Source organism: Alligator sinensis, unplaced genomic scaffold (assembly GCF_000455745.1).
Source record: "Alligator sinensis unplaced genomic scaffold, ASM45574v1 scaffold268_1, whole genome shotgun sequence".
NCBI classification, from domain to species: Eukaryota; Metazoa; Chordata; order Crocodylia; family Alligatoridae; genus Alligator; species Alligator sinensis.
In genome coordinates this window covers 2,897,139-2,921,216 of record NW_005841853.1, presented here as the reverse complement: position 1 = coordinate 2,921,216, position 24,078 = coordinate 2,897,139, and the positions used below count along the sequence as shown (strand labels likewise).

Genomic DNA, 24,078 nt, shown 5'->3' with positions numbered 1-24,078 from the left:
CCTAGACATATCCCTTCCTATACAAAAAACTACCGAACCCGCGGAGCTTCAATAACTCCGGGGCTAAGAACGAATTGTCGTAGTCCTCTAAAGAGGATTTAAGCGGAGCTGAACCTGGAAACTGTCCAGCCTACACCACGACCATCTTTGGTGTAAGTAAATAATCTTTAAATCAACCATTACGCGTCCATAACTAATTCTAGCTCGCCACCGGTTCTCTCCAACCCCGCGTGCCCGGACTGCTGGCCACAGCCCGTGTGCGCAAAGACGGGTCCGCATATCGCTCCCGGCCCACTCATGGCGACATGGATGGGATCAGGAGGCAGCCCGCACAGTTTTACAAACAAGACTAATATAGCATGCACCACCATAGTCCATGCTTATAAGCCCAAGATTTAAATCACGTGTAAATGAACTGTAACTTCTAGACTTTTACTTCAGCATGGAAACAAATGCACGCTACAAATTAAAAATTTGAATTGCTACCTCTTCTATGTTCAAATGCAAATAAAACTATACAACTTACACCAACAAACCTAAATCCACACAAACTCATGGACAGCTTTTTTTTTTTTTAATTGGGTAATTTTACACAATATAAAAATGGCTAATGGTTCTGTTGCAGATGGTAGGTACTAGACAGCCTTCTAGAAAACATCAAGAGAGCAGCGTCCAACAAGAGGGGGAAGTGCCACACTGCAATGGGCATAGATGCTGTAATTGTGACAAATCCTAAAACCAGCTCTGAACATCCTTTAAAATAAGTACATTAACAATATGCAGGAGCAAAATCTCAAACCTGATCAGTGGAGCAATGGGACTGGAAGAATGAATATAGGGATTTCCCAACATGTTTTATAAAAAAATAAGTACTTAACATTAGGCTCCTAAATCTATATGTAATCACCTAATAGATGATCTTGTGTACAAAATGCGGCATATCCAAGAGCTTCCCCTGACCTCAGTGCAAATATCATTGCTTTAAAAAAAAAAAAAAAAAATAATAATAATAACTGGTCCACCTATTTAGGGCTCAACTGTAGGGGCTTTTACAAATCCTAGCCAGGCTGTCTTGAATTCATTCCTGGCTCTTTTTCTGAGGGAGTAACTTTTCTTTCTGTCCTTTATCTAGAAAACTGAGATATTGCTACTTGCTTTCTTTCACCCATACTGGGAGGAACTGCTTTGAGTGAGGGTGAAGTGTCACTTGACATCAAGCTGCATAAATTTCTTAAAACAAATTCAGAGGCAAGGTTTTCCTTAAGTCACTGTGTCACTGCTTGGCTTTGCATCTCAGTTACTCCTGGAGTTAAAAGAAGCAATTTTATCAGCAATGAAATGTTACACAAGAACATTAAACGCAGTAGGTGTCAGAAACACGTGCAATCTATTATTTCACCTGCAGGGGTCCCTGCGAGACTCATAATTCAAGTGGAAAAAAAAAGCACCTCAGGCAGAAGAAAAATGTGCACACCTATGGAGCTCATCTCTTTTGCCAACATCGGGAACTTTCAGACCAAGGCATAGCTATCTCAAACCACTGTCATTATTTCTTTCACTATCCAGCCGTTAGGTTGCTACGGAAGATGTGCCTGTTAAGAAAGAAACAAGTCAAGTCAGCTCAGTCCCAGGGAACTGCTCAGAGTTAGCAGAAGGTCAGGCTTTATTGCTACTGAGACCGAAACATTGGGGACTCTTAGCCCATGTTCAGCAGCCTCTTTTGGACAACAAGCCTCCTAGAGTTTCCACCAAAAACAGACATTTTCAGAGGCAAGACCTCCTAGCCACAGCTCCAGCAAAAGCCAAGCATGAGGAACTACAGTCCGGTGAAAGATGCTCTGGGGATCACCATCCCCTGCCAATCCCTATGACCTCCCTTCTCTCCTGCCCCACACGCTGCATTTCCCACACTATTGCCAAATGCATTCATATCCACACAACACCCCATTCTTTCTCCCCATCTCCTCACCCAATTAAATGACTTCTCCCTCTTCAACAGTGCCCTTCTAGCTTAAGTCAATACAGATCTCCCCTCTCCTTTCCCAACTATTTACATGATTCAGAACCACCGACTTACGGTGGCCCCAAACCATATAATGACTGTACCACTGTTACAATCAACAGCCCCTCCCCTGTTGTGTGAGCCTAATGCTTGTCACCCCCTAATGCATATCTTCCCTTCAGGTGCATTTAAAGCTTCTCCAGCTCTGGACCACGTATTCCTACGCATTTGTACAATGACCACCAAAAAGGAATCCTAGCTTAGTTCAAGTGCTACAAAAACACTAATAAAAGAGAGTGGATCAGTAGTGACTTAATTATATATTTTTTAAAAATCAAGTGGCCATAAACAAGCGATTTGTCCTCTGTAGTTACACTTAGTTGGAGGAAGACCATTTCTGTCATGTTCCAAGAAGACGGAAGATCTAATTAGAGACACATCCAGCCATAACGTAATGCTCTGTCCTCTTCTGAGGACAGTCTGTCACTTTTAGTTATTTGAACAAATAAGGCAAGAAATTCACCTGCCCCTCTCTCTGCTGGTGCTCCCCGATAGTAGCAAGCCAATCGAGCAATCCTCCTGATTAGAAGGGGATACGTGCTGAGAAAGAGCTCCTTTTATTCTATAAATTGCTTTAAAAATAAGCATTGTACAAACCCATGTCACAAAACAGGACATATTTGAAAACAGATTACAAGTAAAAGTGATTTGCAGTAGAGCTGAGAAACGGCAGTAACAAGCACAAAGGACAAAGCACCGAGATCAGCTTGTATCAGGTCACTGAGGAGATTGTGCACCCAGCTGGCCTCAAATGTGCTTGTACTGTAATTCATGCCAATAAAAGGCTCCATTTTGGAGTCCATGCAGGCAAGTCACCCACTGGTATTTACAAGAACTTTGACAGGACCAAGGGAAGCATATCAAAATATTAAGAGAATTTCACTGTAATCTTAGGGCGATAGCTCTAAAAACTGGTGGGTCACAATTTTAATACCACTCTTAGGTATATTATTGCAACCATGAAACCTATTTTGCTGCAGCACTGTTATGTTTCTGCTAGTCTTTCAATCCCTTCACTTATTCCTGAAGGAAGAATTCAGTTTCGGTAGCTGGTCCAAAAGTATCTTAGACAAACTCTGACAATTATCATACACGTAGTACCCAACTTAAGGGACCCTTTTAAGGTTGAGATATTTTCTCGAATGTTTAACATGGTTCAGCAAGAAAGAAGTTCCAGCCCACAGATATCAGCAGTATCTTACAAAAGGAACCCAAATGGTTACAATATAGTTCAACTTTCATACACAATCATCAGAGACAAAATTTCCACAAATATTTAGGTAACAGATTTACAGCAGTCTTTACAAACACCCAGTTTGTTTGTGGTCAATCCTCTCTCTATATACAGCTATATTATAGAAATATACATATACACATACTAATTAAAAACCCTGACATAGTAGAGCATTGCATTTGTAGGGAGAACATAAGTTTGATGTGTCCAAAAATCCACGGTGCCTTAACTCAAGTCTCAAGCAAGTTTGGAAATGTCTTCATACTGGATACTGTCAACTCGGCGTCCTTTTAAAGGCCCCTGCAGATGAACAAATTGCAAGAAATAAGAGAAAATATAAACCTGACTTGGTTTAAAATTATATGTGAACCCAAGTCATCTGCTTTTAGACGCATTTAAAAAAATGTTAAGTGAATGGCACTGGAAATGAAAAATCTGCCTAGCAGCAAACTGGCATTTGTACACAATGCTGGACTAACTCTTATTGATTTTTAACTAATATTCAACCATAATCCATCAAAGATGGGACAAGGCATGTATGAGCAAGGTCAGATTTTGGAGAAGACTGCATGTAATTAAATAAGCACAGGACAGGTTGGCAAGATTCAAGACATTTGTATGGAGAACAATGAATTTCAATTGTTCATGGTAACGGATTTTGGAAGGGATGCAAAATCTTGTGCTTCCACCTCTATTTGAAATAAGAACAAGGTTTTCCATGGAAAAAGATGAGCCTGTATCTGCTCACTACATGGCTTTTCACACGTTCCCCCTGGGAAACCTTTTTAGAGCAGCTGGCCAGGCACACATGACTTGTTTGCTGCCAGTGACTTGTTCCCCACCTTTACCAGTTGCTGTCAAAAAACCTGGCAAACACCAAGGGAAAACATTAAGATTGGCTGCGAGGGTGCAGAGCACTACTGCAATGCAGCCCCTTTAAACTGTTCTTTAAAATAGCACCCCTCCTCTCCTGGCACCGAATCAGACCTTCGTGGGCTAGATGCAGTTCACTAGCCACAGGTTGCTAACACATGCCCTGAGGCATCTGGTGCTGAAACATGGGATACAGGACGAGAACCTGGGTCTGCAATTCCCATTGTCAGAGGAGAACAGCTACATGGACAGAGATGAGGAATTCCTTTGCAAATGCTCTGCTATAGGGCTGTATGAAACGGCTATGTTTCGATTTGGTTTCAGATTTGGCCATTTCGGAGGGACAGTGATTTGTTTCGGTGTTTTGGATCACTGTTCCGTTTGGATTTGGCCAAATCTGTTTCGGAGTGTCGATGCTGTTTTGATGATTCAGCCATAGGCTAAAATGGGGAATCACTAAAATGCCTATAACTTTGTCATCTTTTGCCTGATTCGGATGTAAACTGCAGGGATGGTAGCCCCTTCTGAGGGCATGAAGCCTGCCAAGTTTCAAGGATCTGGTGCAGAGGTTTCCGGGAAACTGCACCTCAAACTGTTCAAAACTCGTATCACTTGCTGGCAGCGGCAGCATGCTGCCATCTCACACACAGATCCGGGGGCCATGCCCCCCAGGGAGGTCTGTGGGGCTATGTCAGACTCCCGGGGGGTGTAGACCCCCGGATCTGTGTGCGGGATGACAGCAGACTGCCACTGCCAGCTGGGACTGGTGCCTGGTGCAGCCTGTGCTGAGCAGGCTGATTGCTGACCAGGAAGACTGGTGCTGCCGCTGGACCCAGGCAGCAGCAGCAGCCTGCTGTCATCCCGCATGCAGATCTGGGGGCCTGCGCTCCCTGGGAAGGCTGCGGGGTTGTGCCGGACTCTTCCCGGGAGGCACAGGCCCCCGAATCTTCATGCAGGAAGACAGCAGTCTGCCGCCGCTGGCTGGGGGCAGCGCCAGCATTGGGTTCTTTCCAGCGCTCAACACGGGCTGTACCAAGCAGGAGCAGCATGCTGTCATCCTGCGCACAGATATGGGGACCTGCGCCCCCCCGAGAGGCCTACGGGGCTGTGCTGGACTCCTTCCAGGGGGCGCGTGGGCCCCCGAATCTGCACACGAGATGACAGCAGGCTGCCGTCTCTCCCCCAGAGCATGGAGATTAGAAGGGACCCCAGGGGCAGATCGCAGACACTGGCCAGCTACAGATGTCAATATCAGAGCAATCCTTTCCCCCCTCCCTCTTAGTTTCTGTTTCCCTGCAAGCCCGGCTCCAAAACTCTGAAATTTTCCAAAACGTTTCAGATGGTTTCATTTTGTTTCGGAGCTGTTTCGGAGTCTTCCGTTTAGTTTCGGATTCAGTGTTTCAGGCACCAAAACAGGTTGAAACACCTCCGAAACAAAATGGCTGCTGAAGTTTCGCACAGCCCTATTCTGCAACGAGCAAAGGGAATTCCTCAGAAAGCAATACCTTCACTATACATAGGGGCCCAAGGGTATGGTCCTCTACTGTTGTGTGCGCTCCAAGGCAAAGTATGTGGTAAGGTCTTAGCGTTTCCCTGGAAGACTTTTTCCCCTCAAGAGGTTTCCGTGTGCTTCTGTATTATTCTAGGACAACTGCAAGCAGCTCTTTTGAACCGTTCTTTGTGAAAGGAACATGAGAAACTACTGACCCTCCCACATGTTGCAAGAAGCCCCGCAACACTGTCAGACACATTGGTGCACGTATAGATTTAGAAGCCTAATGTTAAGTACTTATTTTTTATAACAAATGTTGGGAATCCCTACATTGCATAACACTCTAACTTGTATAAAGCTCTAGAATCCCTCTAACTTGCATAAAACTCACCACCCCTGGGCACCATCATTCAGTAGGTGATTACAGCGGGGGCTAGAATTTCAATGACAAAACTCTCATTGGCATTAATAACTCCAGAACTAAAAAACAGCACTTATACTCAAGTGCAACTCAGAGAATATTTTCTGTGAGAAATGTGTTTTGTAACAAAAATGAAAATACAGTCTTTAACTATAAGCAGCATGAACAAAGAAACTATATCCATTAAGCAACAAGCCATGTGCTGTTTGGTAAACACAGTAAGAAAATTCATTCTTTTACATGTATTGCTAAACCCAGGGGTTAAAGGGTTAAAGACAGGATGCATTTAAGTTGCAGGAAAGACCTGCAATTTCTGCAGATGAGTCTATGGCTCAAGGATTGGACCTTATGTCACCTTATCAATGAGCTGTGGTAGAGATCATCCTTGAATTGAGGAATTGCTACTGACGCTACATTTAAGTTGAACTCACTAAACAGTTTACAAGCATATCTATGAAATGAAATGTGCATATTCAGTATCTGGTTGTCCGTTAAAGGTAACATGGTCAATGCAATAGGTTGGCTGTTGAAAGACTACAGGCACTGTTGTGTGCCTTTAGTCCCTTCTGCTGATTCCCCATCAGCAGAAGAAGGGTAATGATCTTTATTTCCTTTCTAAAGGACTTGTGAGTCACAGATGAAAAATCCTACATAGGACATATGTGCCATTGTGTGAAACCGTACTTACAGAGTCAATTATTATTGTAGCAGAGAAGCTCTTCTCATTTATAGATTCCAAGATGCCTTCGTTTCCTCTGTAACCTCCGTTTAACACCAAAACTTTCTTTCCTGAAATAGCAAGGTAGGAAAAAAAAATCTTTGTCCCAAGGAACTCTCAGCATCTTTTGACCTGTCCTTCTGTTCAGACAGCACAGGACAGAGATGCTTTGTGAAGTCCATATCACAATTGCAGATCAGGGTTCATTAGCAGGCTATTCTGAGATAATGCTCAGTTTTCCCCCAGGGCTTGTGTCATGATGCTCTTTAGTTTAACGCTAACAGGTGGACATGTTAGTAGCTTCTGTAGACTCGGTTCACTGCACATCCCCTGGATCACTGCACCCCTCCACCCTGCTCCCCATGTACTTTATCCTCTTCTACTTCAGGGACCCTCTGCAACAGCTCCCACAACTTTCCTCAAGCCAGGGCTGTGTACATTTTCCCCTTGCCAGGGTTCCCTTTTCTGTTGCTGTACCATGCCCCTCCCACATTATGTGCCACATTCCCTTCTCCAACCAAAGCTCCTGGTCTCCCATTTTCCTTCTCTATGCATCTTCCCCCTTCCAATCTACCAGAGGGTTTTCTGTAATTTCCCATTTCAGCCCAGGCCAGAAGCTGTGTCAGCTCATTTCCTCCCTCCCTCCCACCCATGCCACCCATCCTCTTCCTCCTCCTGCCAGGGGTTGTACATGTTGCCTACACCCCCTTCCCTCTACAGAAAGGTCTCCACTCTCTTCCTATGCCATGGGCTCTGTGTCCCCATGTCCCCTCACTCTCCATAAGGGCTCTCTGTTCACTCATTCTGGATGCTGTGTCCCTCTTCTCTCCATGATCCTTTTCTCAAAGCTGGGGGGGATCAGAGTATGCCCCTGCAAGCCGGTTGTCTAGCCTGCTGGTTTCTGCAGGTGGGTTTTGTTCCCTGAGGAGCTCCTTAGCCAATCTTCCCAAATGCTGCTCAAGGGCTTTGCTTTAAGACAATAAGCAAAAAACCAAACTCTTCTGCTTTGTTCTAAGCCAGGGGTAGACAACGTTTTTTGGCCGGAGTCCCGAAAAAACCACAATGTCTACATTGGAAGGTGCAAGAGTGCCGGCATGCTATACAAGGCAGGACGCACTACATATTAATATATTTAATAATCATAAATGTTGCCTTTGTTGTTGTGTACTTTTTTTGTTAAGCATGTTGCAGTGAGAGAGAGAGAGAGAGAGAGAGAAAGAAGTAAGATAATGCTTTATTGGTATATTTGCAATGCTAAAAAGAGAAATTAAAGAGAGGACAGAGAGAGGAGAGCAGAGAGAGAACCAGGCACGTACACATGCACACAGAGAACTACACATGCACACATACATAGAACCATGTGTGCACAAACACAGAGAACCAGAACAGACACATGCACACACACATCCAGAACCAGACGTGTGCATACACACAACCAGAGGCAGACAAACAAAGAACCAGATGCATGGGTGCACAGAGCCGGGCTGCTGGGCCAGTGGACAAAGTCTGACTCAATAATGCCCTGGGCCTGTTGGAGCCCCTGTGCTTCCCTGGGGAGGCAGCCCCCGGGCTACAGCACGGCCAGCCAAGGCCCCAGCCCAGAGCCTGCCCATCAGCCCAACCACCCACCCTGCACAGCTAAGCCTGCAAAGGTGTGGCGTTCCCGGCAAGGGGCAGCGCCAGCCTCATCCCAGTAGCTGACTGCGTCAGTGCTGGGCTTGGAGTGGGTGGGAATCAGGCTGGCTCAGCTGCAAGCAGCACGGGCTCCATAGTTGACAGCAGGGCTGGCTGCAGCCAGAAGGTGGCAAACAGCTGCGCCAGACTCTGGCATCAGCTCTGTACCAGCGCATGCACACACGGCTCGGAGTGGATGGTGGGCAAGGGGCCTGAGGCAGCACAACCCCGGTCTCTCCCCTGCTGCTGGCACAGAGCTGATGACTGGGCTCCAGAGCCCAGATCAGCTGCTTGTAGCCAGCCTGGGCTCTGGACCGCTGCAGCAGGCAGGCTGCAAACAGCTGCGCCAGGCTATGGCATCAGCTCTGTACTGGCACATACACCTGTGCCTTGGAGTGGGCAGTGGGGTGGGCCTTTGGCAGCACAACCCCAGTCTCTTCCCCGCTGCCAGCACAGAGGTGATGGCAGGGCTCCAGAGCCCAGCGCAGCTGTTTGTAGCCAGCCTGGGCTCTGGGAAGCTGCAGCAAGTAGTGGGCAGGCTGCAAACAGCTGAGCTGGGCTCCACAGCTCCGGCATCAGTTCCATGCTGGCAGTAACTGCACATGCACCTCAGAGTGGACAGCGGGCATTCCCTCATTATCCAAATGCCCTGAAACTGGGCTCTCTTAACAGGGCTGTTTCCTCTTGAAGGGACAGGCTACCCTGTTCCAGCCCTCTTTTCCTGTTTTTTATTATTTCTGTTCTCTGTCACCTGCTGTTGTGGCTCAGTGGTAGAATTCTTGTCCGCCATGCAGGAGACCTGGGTTCAATTCCTGGATGCACATATACTATAGACACTGATGTCTCAATGGTCTAAAGAGGAGATGGAAAATTTGGCCAGCCTCCACTCCTCCATACTCCTGCCTAGGCAAACATGCCAAAGGTCCTAATGACCAGGGATCCTGGTGTTTTGTTTTAATCATGGAAAAATGTGGATTTGGGGTTACTTTGTTAACCAAAAATTGGGGATTTTTTTTAAAACCAGAGAAAACCAGGATCCCTGCTGATGACCTCTCACCCATACACCATGATCCATGACCAATAGTTGCCTACTACCTCTGCATCATATAGGAGGTCAAACTCTTAACATCTCTGACTTTCTTGGCATTGTGGCGGTGGCTCATTGAGGTGGGTGGGCGGGATTGCCACTTGGCACACTGCATTGTGCCCCATCTCACGTGGGCCAGGCCACTGCCGGCTGCGGTGCCAGGACTGTGCAGCTGCAGCGCCAACAGGAAGCCAGGACGGGAAGGATGCGGTGGGGAGGGCAGAGGAATCTGCGTGCTGCATGGCCTGGCCTGGCCCCAACTGCAGCACAGCAGAGCAGCACAGGGCACAGCCCTTCTGGTGGTGGCCAGCAGGCCAGATAGAATCAACTGGTGGACCAAATACAGCTTGCAGGCCATACTGTGCCCACCCCTGAGCAAGAACATTCCTTGCACTGCTGGAACCGAGTAGCTGTGGCTTTCAGAAGTTACTGCATTATAGATGAATATCCACAAAAATACTACCAAGATGTCTGGAAGAGCTCCCAAACTTGGCCAATTCTATATGTCCATACGAAGCATAATTTTGGAGGGAAGAGGCAGTCTAAGAATGATGCAAGGCAATCAGGAAAGTTTTTGGCAAGCCACCTCTGCTATCTCCTGGTAGTTGAAAAAGACACACTTTCATCTAGTTAAACTAACGGATTCAAAAAAATACTTATACATCCTCCTTAGAAGAGCATCATTCCTTTAGGAGAGGATTGTGAAAAATCCAAAAAGAAAAAACCCACAAAATTTCCACCAAGAGAGGCCACAAGATAGTTGGAAAATTGCCAGAATATCAGAACCCAACATGGATAAGAAATGTGCTTATTCAGAGATGTAGCAAAAAGAGGCTTCTTGCCAGAATCTTCAAGTGAAGGCTTAGAAATTATAGCTTAAAGAATGAAAGCACAGATAATGATTTGATGGCTGGTTTTGAAATGAATTTACCTGGTGCCGGGATTACTGTCTCTAGATGTGTCTGGTCAAGTTTCAGCTTGTCTCCAGAATCAATCATCTTTACCACTGCTGTGTATTTGTCGATTACTTCCTGTCATGGAAAATCAAATATATTAGGAAGAGTGGTGATGGGGAAGGGAGGGTACCACATACAACTATTTTTTTAAAGAGAATAATAAAGTGACACACAGAGAAGAGGATTCTAAGCAAATGGCTTAGAAATAATTGTTCTTTGAATTTTTCTGAAGGTTTAATTTAAAAATGAGCAGATATTCAGGAACATAACTTTACTGCTGAGCTAGAAGTAACTAGAGATTTCAGGTGTCCAAACTGAGATGTTTAAAAAGGATCTGATTTTTAAAAGAAGTTGGGAACCATCATTTTTTAAATGATGCCCAGTTGGTTAGTCATTCTGCATTCCCACTTGAAACACTTTAAAGCATCAGTTTTGTCATGTCTGACCAGATCAATTGTCTGGTCTAGTAAAGTTTTTTTTTTTTTTTTTTTTATCTCTGATATTTTCCATAAAAGGCTGTATCAGAACAGCAGAGGCAGGCTCAGCCAGCTGAAAAGCTTGTGATCACACAGGATATGTATTCAAAGATAATTTGGGATTTTTTCTTGCCAGGGCAGAGTTGAAATCCTTAGGAACCCCCCACAGAAACCAGATGACTTTATGGTCTAAGGAAAGTTTCAGCCATGGGATCAGATCCTCAGAATAAAACAGATTCAAAAATAAACTTTAATAAGGACAACCAAATAAAGGAGTGAAGGATCTGGGAATGCATTAACACAAACTACAAAGTTATGGGGAAACATGTGTTCTGACAGTGGAAATTCAACTTCTAGCAACTCCAATATCTGAACCAAACCGTGAAACATGTATTTTTTGGTTGTTGTGGAAACAGATCCACCTCCCATTACTTTATTCAAACTTTTCCCAAATGAAATGCTCTGTACTCACCTTAACAACTGCCTTCTTTTTGTGATACTTCTCACCTAGCTTTTTTGTTACAATTTTTACAACAATCTCCTGAATGAAGAGTGGGGAAAAAAAGAAAGAGAAGAAAAGGCTACATACAGTACACACAGTTTAGTGTCCCTCTTCAATTATTTTTTAACTTAAGTGGTCCCACCCATACAGACCACAATTTTCTGTTATGTAGCATCAGAAAGCAAAGATGCTAAGACTTGCCATTTATGCTAGTGCTACAGCATGTCATTTGCTTCAACTGAAACATTTTTGTTTTAAAAGCATATTTCAATTTGATTTTGGTACATCAAACAGCAACCATAGACATCTCACTACATCTTGAAGCTCTGGATTTAACTGCATGTGCCTTCTACTCACATAACAAGAACCAATTCTGATAGTGGATTCCTAAACCTTTATGTAGCCCAGTAGCTAATGTGGAAGAGGGTCAAACTTTGCTAGAATAAATTACAAATGCATCCAGAGAAATGTGAATCATACTCATCCTTTAACCACAAGAGTAACCCACCACAACAGAAAAGAAGGTAAGTATCTGGAACATTATGCCATAGAATAGTAAAAACTGCACAACAACGGAAATTAAATCAGTTAACAAAATCCGGGAGCAAGTCTTGTATGACAATTTGTCTTTCTGAAAAATAAAAGCATTTGTTTCAAATTCAGCCTTTGCAACTAGACACCGCAAATCAAAAGCTCTATGCATATACTCAGAGGGCTGAATTTTCCTTGATAGACTTGTAATGATGTAGGTACTTACAGGCTGCAACCAGTAGTCTGTTCGGGCCGTTTTTTTCTTTTCTTCTTCAAACTATGGCAGAAAAAGAAAAAAAAAAAAAAAGTCAGTCACCATGTCAGTATTTTCATATGAAAGCAGTGTTCCCCTTCTCTAAAAAACCCAAACAAATTTTATATATTCAGATAAAAAAACCCCAAACAAGCTAAAGTGTGTTAGTGAAAATATTTTATTTTTATGTAACAATCTGAGGAAATCCAGAAATATGAGTTAAAATAAAAGTGTGTCTGTTATATTTAGTCCAGCCAAAGGCTTAGACTCATTTTCTTTTCTTGTGGAATAAGGACTCTGTAGCACAGGGGTCAGCAGCCCCCCGCATGCGTGTCAAGCATGGCACACAAGGCCATTTTGCTCGGCACACCACTGCCAGCCCGGGCTCTAAGCAGCTGCTGCCAGCCACAGAGCCCAGGCAGCTCCCAGCAGGCGGCTAGGAGGCTGCAAGCCCTGCTGCAAGCAGACCAGGTTCCTTGCGCCGGCTGCAGCCGGGAGGCTGCAAACAGCTGCTCCAGCATGTCAGCACCTTCCAAGGTAGACAGTGTGTTTTTTTCGGCACTCTGGCCAAAAAACGTTGACTACCCCTGCTGTAGCAGGTAGCAGTGCAGCTTGTGAGGCACTGGTATGAAATAGAGCAAGCTGCTATCGCCACTTAAGAGTGAGCTGGACCCTCCAATCCTCGTTAAAGCTAGCCCAAGGGAGAGTGCATTAAATGATACAACCTTGTCATTAGAAAGGCATGCAAGGTTAGATATGAGCTCCACTATACCTCCATGATCTCATCCAGTGCAGATTTCTTCTTTTTCTCCTTTGATTGACCTGAGCTTTGACCAGTTTCTTTCCGTTTAACTGATCCGGTTCCTCCCACCATCTTCAATGCACTGGGCCCAAGGACACTGCCGGAAGAGGGGTGCGACTAATGATAAGATAGTGTTTTCATTATCAGTCTCAAAACTGACACTGCTACAGAGATGCATCTGATGAAATCAACTGTGCAAACAAGTGCTACTGATTTTTTAGACCCCCCCAAAACCTATGTGGACCCCAATACAAACAGGAGCAGATCAATCTGCAGAATTATGGTATTAGAGCATAACCTCTTTGGAACACACACTTTCTTTTGTAGTCCGATTGCAGGCAGCACCTAAATCTGTCTATTGGCCATGCTAATTTACTGGCTTGAAGACTTCGATGGATCCCTTTAACCAACTGTTACTTCCAGCCTACAACATAGGGTAATTTTTCTGACACTGCAGAGGTACAGCTGGTAAGAAACAAGCCTGTACTACAATTAACTAACAGAACCCTGCAGGGCACATTGGACCATATGTTTTTGCTTCCTTAGAAAAAGCTGATGCCTCTAGAGGACAGGCAAAGCAATGAAGATGCCATATCTGTAGGATTCACAACTAGATATGTATCCATCAGTGTTTGCTCTAGGCCTGAAATTTCCTATTAACATTGACTGCTTTTACACATCATGAGAAATGTAGGCCACATGACCTACCATATCCTCAAAGATTTAGCTTAATTCCACTGAGTAGCACAAATGCTCGCAGAACTGTATTTCTTACCAGGTGGAGTAAGAAATTCTGTTCGGGGAACTCTGTATGCTGAGTTCTGTAATCACCCTGTATTTACGAATAATTTATAAGTATGCCTTACAGTGTCTAATCTTTGTCTATCATTGTACAGAACCAATTTGTCGTCTCATTTTCTGTCTGGCATATGTCCCGTCACAGCTCTTATCTAAAAGTTTATCTTGTGATGATAGGAAAGCTTTCATTTTACCTGTAATATGTTTAATTACAATATTGTCCTGTGAAAGAGGATTTATCATCAGCCAAATGGTTTTACAAGTGCAGAAACTTACTGTTACTTGTACTATCAATTCTTTTCTCCTGTATTGCTTGCAGTTAAGCAATTATGATTAAATTCAGTGAAGTTTGAAAAAAACTGGTTTAGTTTCACCCTCCAGATTGCTGAGCAGAAAAAATGTATCAGAAACAACTAAAGACAGTGATCAAAACAAACTGTACAAGCTAAAATTAACTAACTCAATAAACAACAGGTGGACAGCTGCATACACCTGATATTAATTTAAAAAGATTGATCACATATTATAAGGTAAGAAGAGGGATATGGTAAGTTAAGTGTTTCTTTGGACCTGATCCTGCAACTGGTTTCTAACTCACAGACATCCACATAAAGCCTTAATGAGTTTAGGAGCTTACTTTTAATTTAAGCCATGTCAAGGACTTGAAGGCCAGAAAGAAACATTACATTTTCTAATCTGCTCTACTTCATAGCAGAAGCAGGCATAAGACTATAAGACTGCCAGAACAAAAACTGTCCCCTCCATGTGGCAAGTAATGAACACAGGTAACCATATATGTAATATATAATAAGGGATGGCCTTAGCATCTTTTCTTACCTTGCTTTAGAAGATGCTGCTACCGAAGTACTTGCGCCTTTGTTTAAATTAAATGCAACTAAAAAATAAGAGAGACGTTACTCATTTCTACCCTTTAAACACATGTGCATTTAAAGATGTGACAATATAAATAATCCCAAACGAACAGGGCTACAGATTTAGACAGATTCTCAATTTAAATGCTTTGGCTCACCTATTCAAATAAATAACTTTTCTTAGTAAATGAACACATTGCATTTCTATAGCACTTCTCACTAAAGTCAGAGTAATTTACAAAACACCAAGTAATTCTCAAACTTCACTCTTCTGCTATATCCACTGGATCCCACAAATGCCCTGTAAGCTACAAACATTTATATGCTTAAAAATCTAGTTACCTTTTTCTTCATCATTGTCTCTGTTTAGTTCAGTATAGACAGGCCTTTCCTGCCAACATAAAACAGAACAATTGCAGGGGTCAGATAAACCACTGGCACTGCATATCGTTGCTGGCAATCATTAATTAGCTTGATTTTACAGTTTACTATAATGGGCATGCAATACCAGGCTGACCTGGTCCATAAAGAAGATTATGGATGGAAGACATTACATTGTTAATGCATTTTGCAGCATTCTCTCATTAATTGTCTGTATATGGATATAATTTAAACAGACCAGCTCCAACCTTAGTTTAAAATTGTTTAAAACTTCATAGATTTTATAGACACTAGGGCTGGAAGGGACCTTGGAAGATCATCAAATCCAGCCCCCTGCCCCAGGGGCAGGAAGTCAGCTAGGGTCACAGGATCTCAGCAAGATAAACATGCAAATTTATCTTGAAGGCCTTCAAAGTAGGTGCTTGAACCACCTCGGTTGGCAGGCAATTCCACACCTTGGGAGTTTGGACAGATCACCCCTGAGCCTGCGCTTTTCCAGGCTGAAGAGTCCCATAGCTCTCAGCCTCTCATCGTAAGGTCTGTTTTCCCGACCTCTGAGCATGCGCATGGCTCTTCTCTGGACTTACTTATGAGGAAGTGGAATTGAAAGCTAAAAAGTTTAAAGCCCAGACATCAATTGGTTAATGAGTCCTGGAGCAATGCCAACAACCACACAAGGTATGCCTGTGAATAACCCAGCAGGGAATTCCTAAGGTACCTATGGGCAAGAGCAGAAGGTTGTGAAAGGGAACTCCCACAGGGGCTCCTTGCTCTGCATGTGCAGAACCTGCCACCGTTGAATTTCCAGAACATGTAGGATTGGATGCCTGAAGCCATGGGAGCACCTGCCTGGGCAGTTGGAGAGCTCTGGGCTATGCACCCTCTGCCGCCATAAAGCAAACTGGTTTCCACCACAAAAAAGTGACACAAACATTTACCACCTCCTGTCACAGCCACAATTTGGGGTATTTATAGCATGAAAAGAGGCACAGACATCCGTTTGCTTGGACTTCGTGCTGTCATAAATTTTTTTATGATGGCACAAAGGCAACATCTGTTTGCAGGCAAAGGCTGAACAATCAGAGCCTGGTAACTGCAAATTGTATTCCAATGCAATATTCAGATGGAGTGGTTCTATATCTACATATATATTATATACTTAAAAAGCACTTTTTTGCACTTAAGTTTGATATACACTGTATTTTCTCACCTGTTCTTTCCCCTCTAAACCTCTTCTAACCTGTTCTTCAATAAATTTAGCTGTTTTTTCTTCATCATCAAGGTCTTGTTTCTTCTTCTTCTCTTGCTCTAGCTGTCTACGGATAGTTTCTGGGTCCCTGTCAATGTACTGAATGTACCAGCCTTTGGGAGTCTCATCCACTTTGCAAAGACCTTAAAAGTGCACATATTAAAAGTTCCCATCAAAGCCAAACCAGAGAAAAATAATGTTTACTTAAAACATGATATTCATAGAAGCAGTAATACGCAAAGACTTTTTTCACTGACCGTGGTTTCTATAGTAATGAACGGACATAACTGTAGTACTTCCCTCCAGTACTATTTTGGGAAAACTGATTTTAAACTTTCATAAAAACAAACTTCAGCTAATCTGATTTATTTAGAAATAGGACAGTGAAGCTAGCACTGTGAGGTAAGTACTTCAGCTTCCTTTATTTAATGAAAAAACATTTCCTTTTCAACATTTTAACTAGAAATAAAAGTGAAATACATACATATAAATGATACATAGCATATCCTTATTTACATGACATAAAATTTTACTGAACTGAATCATCATTATTAGTGCTAATGTTATTAGAATGAGTTGACAATGACTATGTCACTCACAAGTGAATCCACAGTCACTATAAATAAATGCCAATAAAAACCTTTTATGACACTACACTACCAAAATTCTCTGTGTCTTACACTCAACAGAAAGTTAATTACTGTAACTATTAAATGTTCAGCCTTTCACTGGTCCAAAGAATGAAGACGGATTTCCCAACTGTTCTGTCACCACACTTTGCAGAAAGATTCTATATTTGGGAAACATTTCTGTGCTAGTTTCTGCTGTTGTTTCCAATGACAATAGCTGATAACTCATCACAGGTTAGTAGTAATTCTAGTGAATACGGATTAGCAGACAGATAAAACAGGATAAGGTTAATTACAGACATGGTTACCACTGGTTTTGAAATGTATCATGTGCATATTATAATTACCTTCTCTCCCTAACCATTTAGTAAAATCAGTCAGTGTTTCCCACTGTGTGGCATTCATGTGGATATGCTCTCGATGGCTGATATATTCATTGTACACGATATTATTGTGGACTCTCTTTGTTCCTAAAAAAAAAAAAAAAAAAATCCATTAAATACAGGTCAGTCACTGTGGAAAAACTGATTTTAATTTTTGTTATTGAAGTATTTAGGGGAAAGACAGAAAAAAACCCCAGTCCAAATATTTACCAAATCTCCTCCTGAGTAGTTCCAAGAAATCATTTCGAAATTCCCTATGGAATAAAGAAAATAAGCTCTTTAAATATATTTGTAGTTATATACCATTTCTATTTTTAAGTGACAGTGGAAATTATTCACAACATAAACAAAAGTATTCAATTAAAATGAATGTCATCATATTCAAATAATCATTTCCTGTTCTACTTGCATTCCTATATTTGTAGGTATTAAAAAGCAAGTGAATGTGCACATGCACACATATGCACGCACATGCACACACTTCACCTTTGATAAATTAGCACCCAACCAGATAGAAATGCAGATATTCCCTTACTACTACATTCAAGGAGTTACTAATGCTACTATAACCTGCAACATTAGTACACTCTGATGGGTGGGTGGTACATTCTGATTGGCTTATAAGGTAATGAAAAGGGTCGTAGAGTGGTAACATCATTTCACTAGAGATCTAGAGACACGAGTTTGAGCCTCTCTGGATTCATGCTAGACAGTGCGCCAAGTCAGCTTTACTGTCAGTGGGTACCTGGTCATTCAAATCAAGGAGCTAAAAGTGGCTGGACATGATGCTATCTCCATCGCTCCCTTTTGTGTGGACAGCTACAGAAATTGGTGTGCTAGCCAGGCTAGACTGATGGTCCACCTATGCTCTGGATGGACCTTTGAATAAAGCAGTACCACTTGATGCAAGCTGCTTAGACAGAGAATGACATTTTCAAAAGCCCCACTAAGTTCTGATGAGACTTATCACTTAATATTCCAAACACCTGTTTAAAAAATTAGCCACTGAGTGCAGTACCACAAAATATCACCATTCATTAACATTCAGGTTCTTCTAAGGAAATCCACTGCAGTATAAGAAGACTGCACAGTAGGGGTGCACTGATAAAGATTTTCTTGGCTGAAACCAATAGCCAATTATTCACCAGGCATATCAGCCGACACCGATTCTATAACGGTTTACGGGAATGTAGCTGGGCAATGTAGATATCAGCTCCCTGCAGGTATGTCTGTAGAGGGGAAGGGGCGTGGGTGGCAGGTCAAGACACCCTCAGTGAGGGAGGGAGTGGGGCAGAGGCAGGGGCTGGGTGGTGAATGGAACCGTGAGGCTGGGACGGGATGGAGCCGCAGACGGCTCATGCAGGGGACCAGTGTCCTGGTGCTTAAAAATGGTGGTGGGGTCGCTTGAACTAAAGCTCATTGAATGAGTTTTAGTTCAAGCGCTGCCACCACCATTTTTAAGCGACAGGACACTTTTAACCAGAGTGGAGCTGAGTGGGGCAAGGGTGGGACTCTCCGCCCGCTGCCTTTGCCCCAGGAGCTGTGCAACAGCCATGCCGCATCCCCTGCCCATCCGGCAGCAGCGAGTTGTGCCTCCCGGTGCCAGGTAGGCAGGGGGCATGCAGCTAGCGCATGGCTCCCAGGGCAAAGGCAGCAGGGCTGAGAGCCCCAAGCTCACAGTGAGCAGTCCACATCCACACTCACCCCACTCAGCTCTGCTCCTAAAGGCATACCGGAGCTTAAAAGTGGTGGCAGTGGCACTGAAACTAAAACTCATTCAACAAGCTTTAGCTTAAGCACCCCCACCGCCATTTTTAAGCACTGGGACGCTGATCCCCTGGACAACCCTCCCACGGCTGCGGCCCAGGGGTCCCATTTCACCACCCTGCCCCAGCCCCAACCCCGCTCATTACCTCACCATGAGGACCTTGATCTGCCTCTCCACACCCCTTTTCTTACCCATGCCCCTTCCCCCCCCCACCCCAGACTTACCTGCAGGGCACTGCTCTCCATGCTGCCCAGCTGCATTCCTAGACGCATGCATGCGTGCATGCGACTGCATGTGGTGTCTGGGGGCCCCAGTCAGAAGGCATATTATATTTATTGGTACATTATTAGCTACAGTCAAAAAAAAGCTGAAAGCTGATAATGTTAAATTTCCTTTTATTGATGCCAATCTGATATGGCACCAATATACTGGTGCACGTCTGCTGCACAGGGATTCAACTATAGGATCAGAGCTTAAGTGGGGATATAGGGAAAACTTACTCCGAAAAATAGTCCATAAACTGCTGAGGGTTTTCAGAAGCCAGCAGTAGCTGCCTCTGGTGGGATTCAGACATACAGTGACATTTGAAGCCATTCTGCAAAAAAACCCAAAAACAAAAAAGAAAGAAAGAAAATGAGTGTGTTGTGTCCCTTGACTCAAAAGAATTAAGGAGCTAACATTTTAAAGAGCAACAGACTATAAGAAAAGGTTTTTAAGTAAAACTGACCCCTGGTACAAGTAACACTAATGTTTCACAGCACATACAGCTAAAGATCAAGACGATTCCCTTTGCTTTGCCACTATCCCAGACACTCTCTCTGTGTTCCCCGCCCACAAATCATTAAGGAGCACATCTGCGAGGGGCCAGCAGGGGAGATCATGGCCAGCAGCGGAGAGGCCCAGGGGAAATCAACATGGGTTCATCAAAGGCAGGTCCTGCCAGACCAACCTGATGGCCTTTTATGACCAGGTAACTAAATCCCTGGATGATGGTGTCGCCACACATGTAGTCTTTCTGGACTTTAAGAAGGCCTTTGACACTGTCTCTCACCCCATTCTCATTAACAAACTGAGCTACTGTGGCATTGATGACTACACAGTTGGATGGGTCAAAAATTGGCTGATGGGGTGCAGCACCCAGAGAGTGGTGGTAGACGGGTCGTACTCGACCTGGAGGGATGTGAACAGTGGGGTCCCCCAGGGCTCGGTCCTGGGGCCTACACTGTTCAACATCTTCGTCAGCGACTTGGACGAGGGGGTGGAAAACACTTTGTCCAAGTTTGCCGATGACACCAAGATGTGGGGAAAGGTAAGCACGCTCGAAGGGAGGGAGAGGCTGCAATTAGACTTAGACTACAGAGGTGGGTGGATGGTAATAGGATGGGATTCAATGTAGATAAATGCAGGGTGCTGCACCTGGGGAGAAGGAATCCACAGCATACATACAAGCTGGGAAGGTCCCCGCTTGTGAGCACAGAGGTGGATTGATAAGAAGCAGATACGAAGCTGCTGAATGTATGTAGCTGGGAAGTCTATGAGAACTGTAAGGTCAAACCCTCATACGAACATCAGGATATAGTGCCAATAAACATGTCCAGATGAAGTGCCAAATAGATAGATGCTAGCTACGATGGGGTGGAATTATCAACCCTTTATTGTTTTCAGAGACCAGCTCCTATATTATAACAGTACTCCTAAATATTTAGGAATCATCCTAGATAGAACACCATCCTATTAAAAAAAAAAAAAAAAATCACTTAACTATGACAGCAAGTAAGTTAAGAACCTGCAAAAATTTGCTCTAGCAACTTACTGGGACTTCTTGGGGAGCTGATGCGCTGAGATTAACAGCTTTAGAGCTGATCTACTTTTCAGCAGAATACCGTGCCTGAATCTGGTTAAACACTCCTCATACTGATAAGGTTGACATATAACTCAACCAAGCAATGTGAATCGTTATAGGAACAATCTCATCCACCTTTCTTCAAGGGCTTCCTATTCTTAGCAACACACATCCACCCCCATTAAGAAGAAAAAAATGTCTTAACTAAACAAAGGACTAAAATAACAAAATAACCTTCAGTTGCCTATACACAAAGATCTCTTACACCAGCTTCTCTTAACCTGTGGGTTTTGACCCAAAAGTGGGTCACAAGGATATATAAAAGGGTCATAAACAAACTTTAAAAACAGATCAACACATTTGAAAAATGGATTCTCCTTTAAAGGAGAAAAACGTGGGAAACCATGGGTTTTCCCTTGCAGACTGGCAGAGCTCTAGCTTGCAAGGGGCTGCTTGGGGCCCCCCCGGCCCAAAAACAGAGGGTCTGGGGGCAGGAAACAGAGGGTCTGGAGTGAGGGGCGCTGGGTCAAGACTGGCTATCAATGTTTACAAATGGGTCCTGGTACAAAAAAAAGTTGAGAACCACTATCTTAAACCCACCACATCTGAGAGAAAAGTCTAGACGTCCCACTTGGAGAACAGCAATTCAACTTGGGCAAGATTGTGCAGTCATAATAGTACACTGGTTATTTTAATCACCCGAGTAGTTTTATTAATTAGATGCATGATTAGGACCCTAAGGGTTTGAGAACAAGGTGCTGAACAACCCACCCAGCCTAAAGGCACCTTAGGGGAGGCAGAAAGAGGATGCTAAGGGGTGGAAAGGACCTCAGGAGGGTCACATCTAGTCCATCCCCTCCACTCAAAGCAGGACCATCCCCAACGAGATGATCCCAGCCAAAGCTATGTCTAGATGGATGTTAAAAACCTCCAAGGATGGAAAGTCTACCACCTCTCTGGGTAACCTGTTCCAGTGCTTTACTACCTTCCTAGTGAGAAAGATTTTCCTAATATCCAACTTAAAACCTCCTTTGCTGCAACTGGAGCCCGTTGCTCCTTGTCCTGTCACCTGCCCCCACTGAGAACAGTCCAGCTCCATCCTCTTTGCAACCCCCCTGCAGGGAGCAGAGGGCTGCTATTCAATCCACTCTCAGCCTTCTCTTCTCCAGCCTAAATCTGGAGTTCAGCAAGGCCTCTGACACTGTCTCCCACCTCATCCTCATTAAAAAACTAGGCAACTGTGGCATCGATGCCTACATGGTCAAATGGATTGTGAATTGGCTGAAGGGACGTACTCAGAGGGTGGTGGTGGACGGGTCATATTTGACCTGGGGGGAAGCAGAGTCCCCCAGGGCTCGGTCCTTGGGCCCACGCTGTTCAATTTCTTTATCAGCGATTTGGACGACGGGGTGAAAAGCAACCTGTTCAAATTTGCTGATGATACCAAAATTTGGGGTGAGGTGGGCACGTTAGCAGGGAGGGAAAGACTGCAGCAAGACCTGGATAGGTTGCAGGGGTGGGCTAACAAAAACAGGATGCGTTTCAATACTGACAAGTGCAGGGTGCTGCACTTGGGCAGCAGTAAGCAGCAGCACACTTATAAGATGGAAAACTCCCTTCTTGAGAGTATGGAGGCAGAAAGGGATCTCGGAGTCATCACTGACTCCAAGATGAACATGGGCTGACAATGCGAGGTCACAGTCGGCAGGGCTAACAGGCGTCCACAGGTGCATCTCACGTAGGTCCAAGGAGGTGATCCTCTCCCTCTACGCGACACTGGTCAGGCCACAGCTGGAGTACTGTATCCAGTTCTGGGCACCCCACTTCAAGAGAGATGTGGACAACATTGAGAGGGTCCAGAGGAGGCCACCCGCATGATCCGGGGACAGCAGGGCAGACCCTACAATGAGAGGCTACAGGACCTGAACCTGTTTCAGCCTTCACAAGAGAAGGCTGAGGGGGGACCTGGTGACCGTCTATAAACTCACTAGGAGGGACCAGAAGGAGACCTTGTTTCCCCCAGCGCCCCCCGAGATAACAAGGAATAACGGCCACAAGGTGTTGGAGAGTAGGTTTCCGTAACAACTACTTCACAGTTAGGGCGGCTAGGACCTGGAACCAACTTCCAAGGGAAGTGGTGCTGGCCCCTACCCTGGGGGTCTTTAAGAAGCGGCTCGATGCCTACCTGGCTGGGGTCACTTGAGCTCAGTTTTCCTCCTGCCCAGGCAGGGGTCGGACCTGAAGATCTACAAGGTCCCTTCCGACCCAACTTCTAGGAGTCTATGAAATCAGCCCCATCTCCTGATCTAGTGGGAAAGCATCCAACTCATCCCATGCTGAGAGCAGGAAGCACACGATACAGAAAAAAAGAGACTGGAGAACAAATCAAGGCAGAAACGAGCGTGAATGAAACGCCGCTGCGCCTCCCCAGCCTGGCTTAGCTGCAGGCCAGGTGGGCTCCCCCCCGCCCCGTGCTAAGACAAAGGATCGCACAGCAACGGCGTTGTCAGGTGTATGATAAGCGTCGTATTCGTACGATCGTTTCAACTCCTGGAGGATGCACAATCAATAATAGCAAAAACAAAAAACAAAAAAAAAAAACCAAAAAGCATTCAAAACATGCGATCAATTTTGCGGCAGCTCACTGCTGCCGTCAATGCAAGACCCAAGTCACTCTCAGGGAGTCTTAACCGACTGTAAAGGACCCAAATACAGCCCAGCCCGTGAGAGGCTCCCTTCAGCCCTTGCCTACCACGGTTGCCTCAAAATAAAGCAACGCTTCGGCCTGGAGGATCCCGTTCTCCCCGCACCTGCGACTTACAGCGGAAGTGAATGAAAACAGGGATGATTCCCATGCTCATTTGCATATTTTTAGGAAACTGAGACCAGGCCCGGCCGCGCTCACCTCGTCGCGGCACTGCTTCTGGCACATCTGGCAGTACCAGCGCAGCTTCTGCAGCCCCTTGGACTTGATGCGATTGGCGATGGCCTTAGGGCTGAGGAAATCCGATTTGCCCATGGTGCCGCCGCCGGCTGCCCTGCGCCCTCACGGCCCCGCCGGAAGCGGAAGACGG

The 24,078-nt window shown here is 44.6% G+C and overlaps 1 protein-coding gene across 2 annotated transcripts; it reads right to left on the bottom strand.

Annotated features, from left to right (window-relative positions):
* Positions 1 to 222: 222 nt before the first annotated feature.
* On the bottom strand, positions 223 to 24,072 carry KIN (Kin17 DNA and RNA binding protein). Of its 2 annotated transcripts, XR_003095856.1 has the most exons (14): positions 23,910 to 24,072; positions 19,662 to 19,756; positions 17,604 to 17,647; positions 17,358 to 17,480; positions 16,343 to 16,524; positions 15,094 to 15,142; positions 14,717 to 14,774; positions 13,052 to 13,178; positions 12,253 to 12,303; positions 11,466 to 11,534; positions 10,493 to 10,592; positions 6,771 to 6,871; positions 3,442 to 3,596; positions 230 to 1,592 (listed from the first exon to the last, which is right to left on the bottom strand). XR_003095856.1 is itself a non-coding variant. In XM_006016318.3 (13 exons), the coding sequence occupies exons 1-13, from the start codon at positions 24,021 to 24,023 to the stop codon at positions 3,534 to 3,536; spliced, it is 1,176 nt and encodes a 391-aa protein (XP_006016380.1). In that variant the 5' UTR covers positions 24,024 to 24,072; the 3' UTR covers positions 223 to 3,533. The 2 variants fall into 2 exon arrangements, 1 of the variants encoding a protein (XP_006016380.1); XM_006016318.3 differs by having other exon boundaries at positions 223 to 3,596.
* Positions 24,073 to 24,078: the final 6 nt, after the last annotated feature.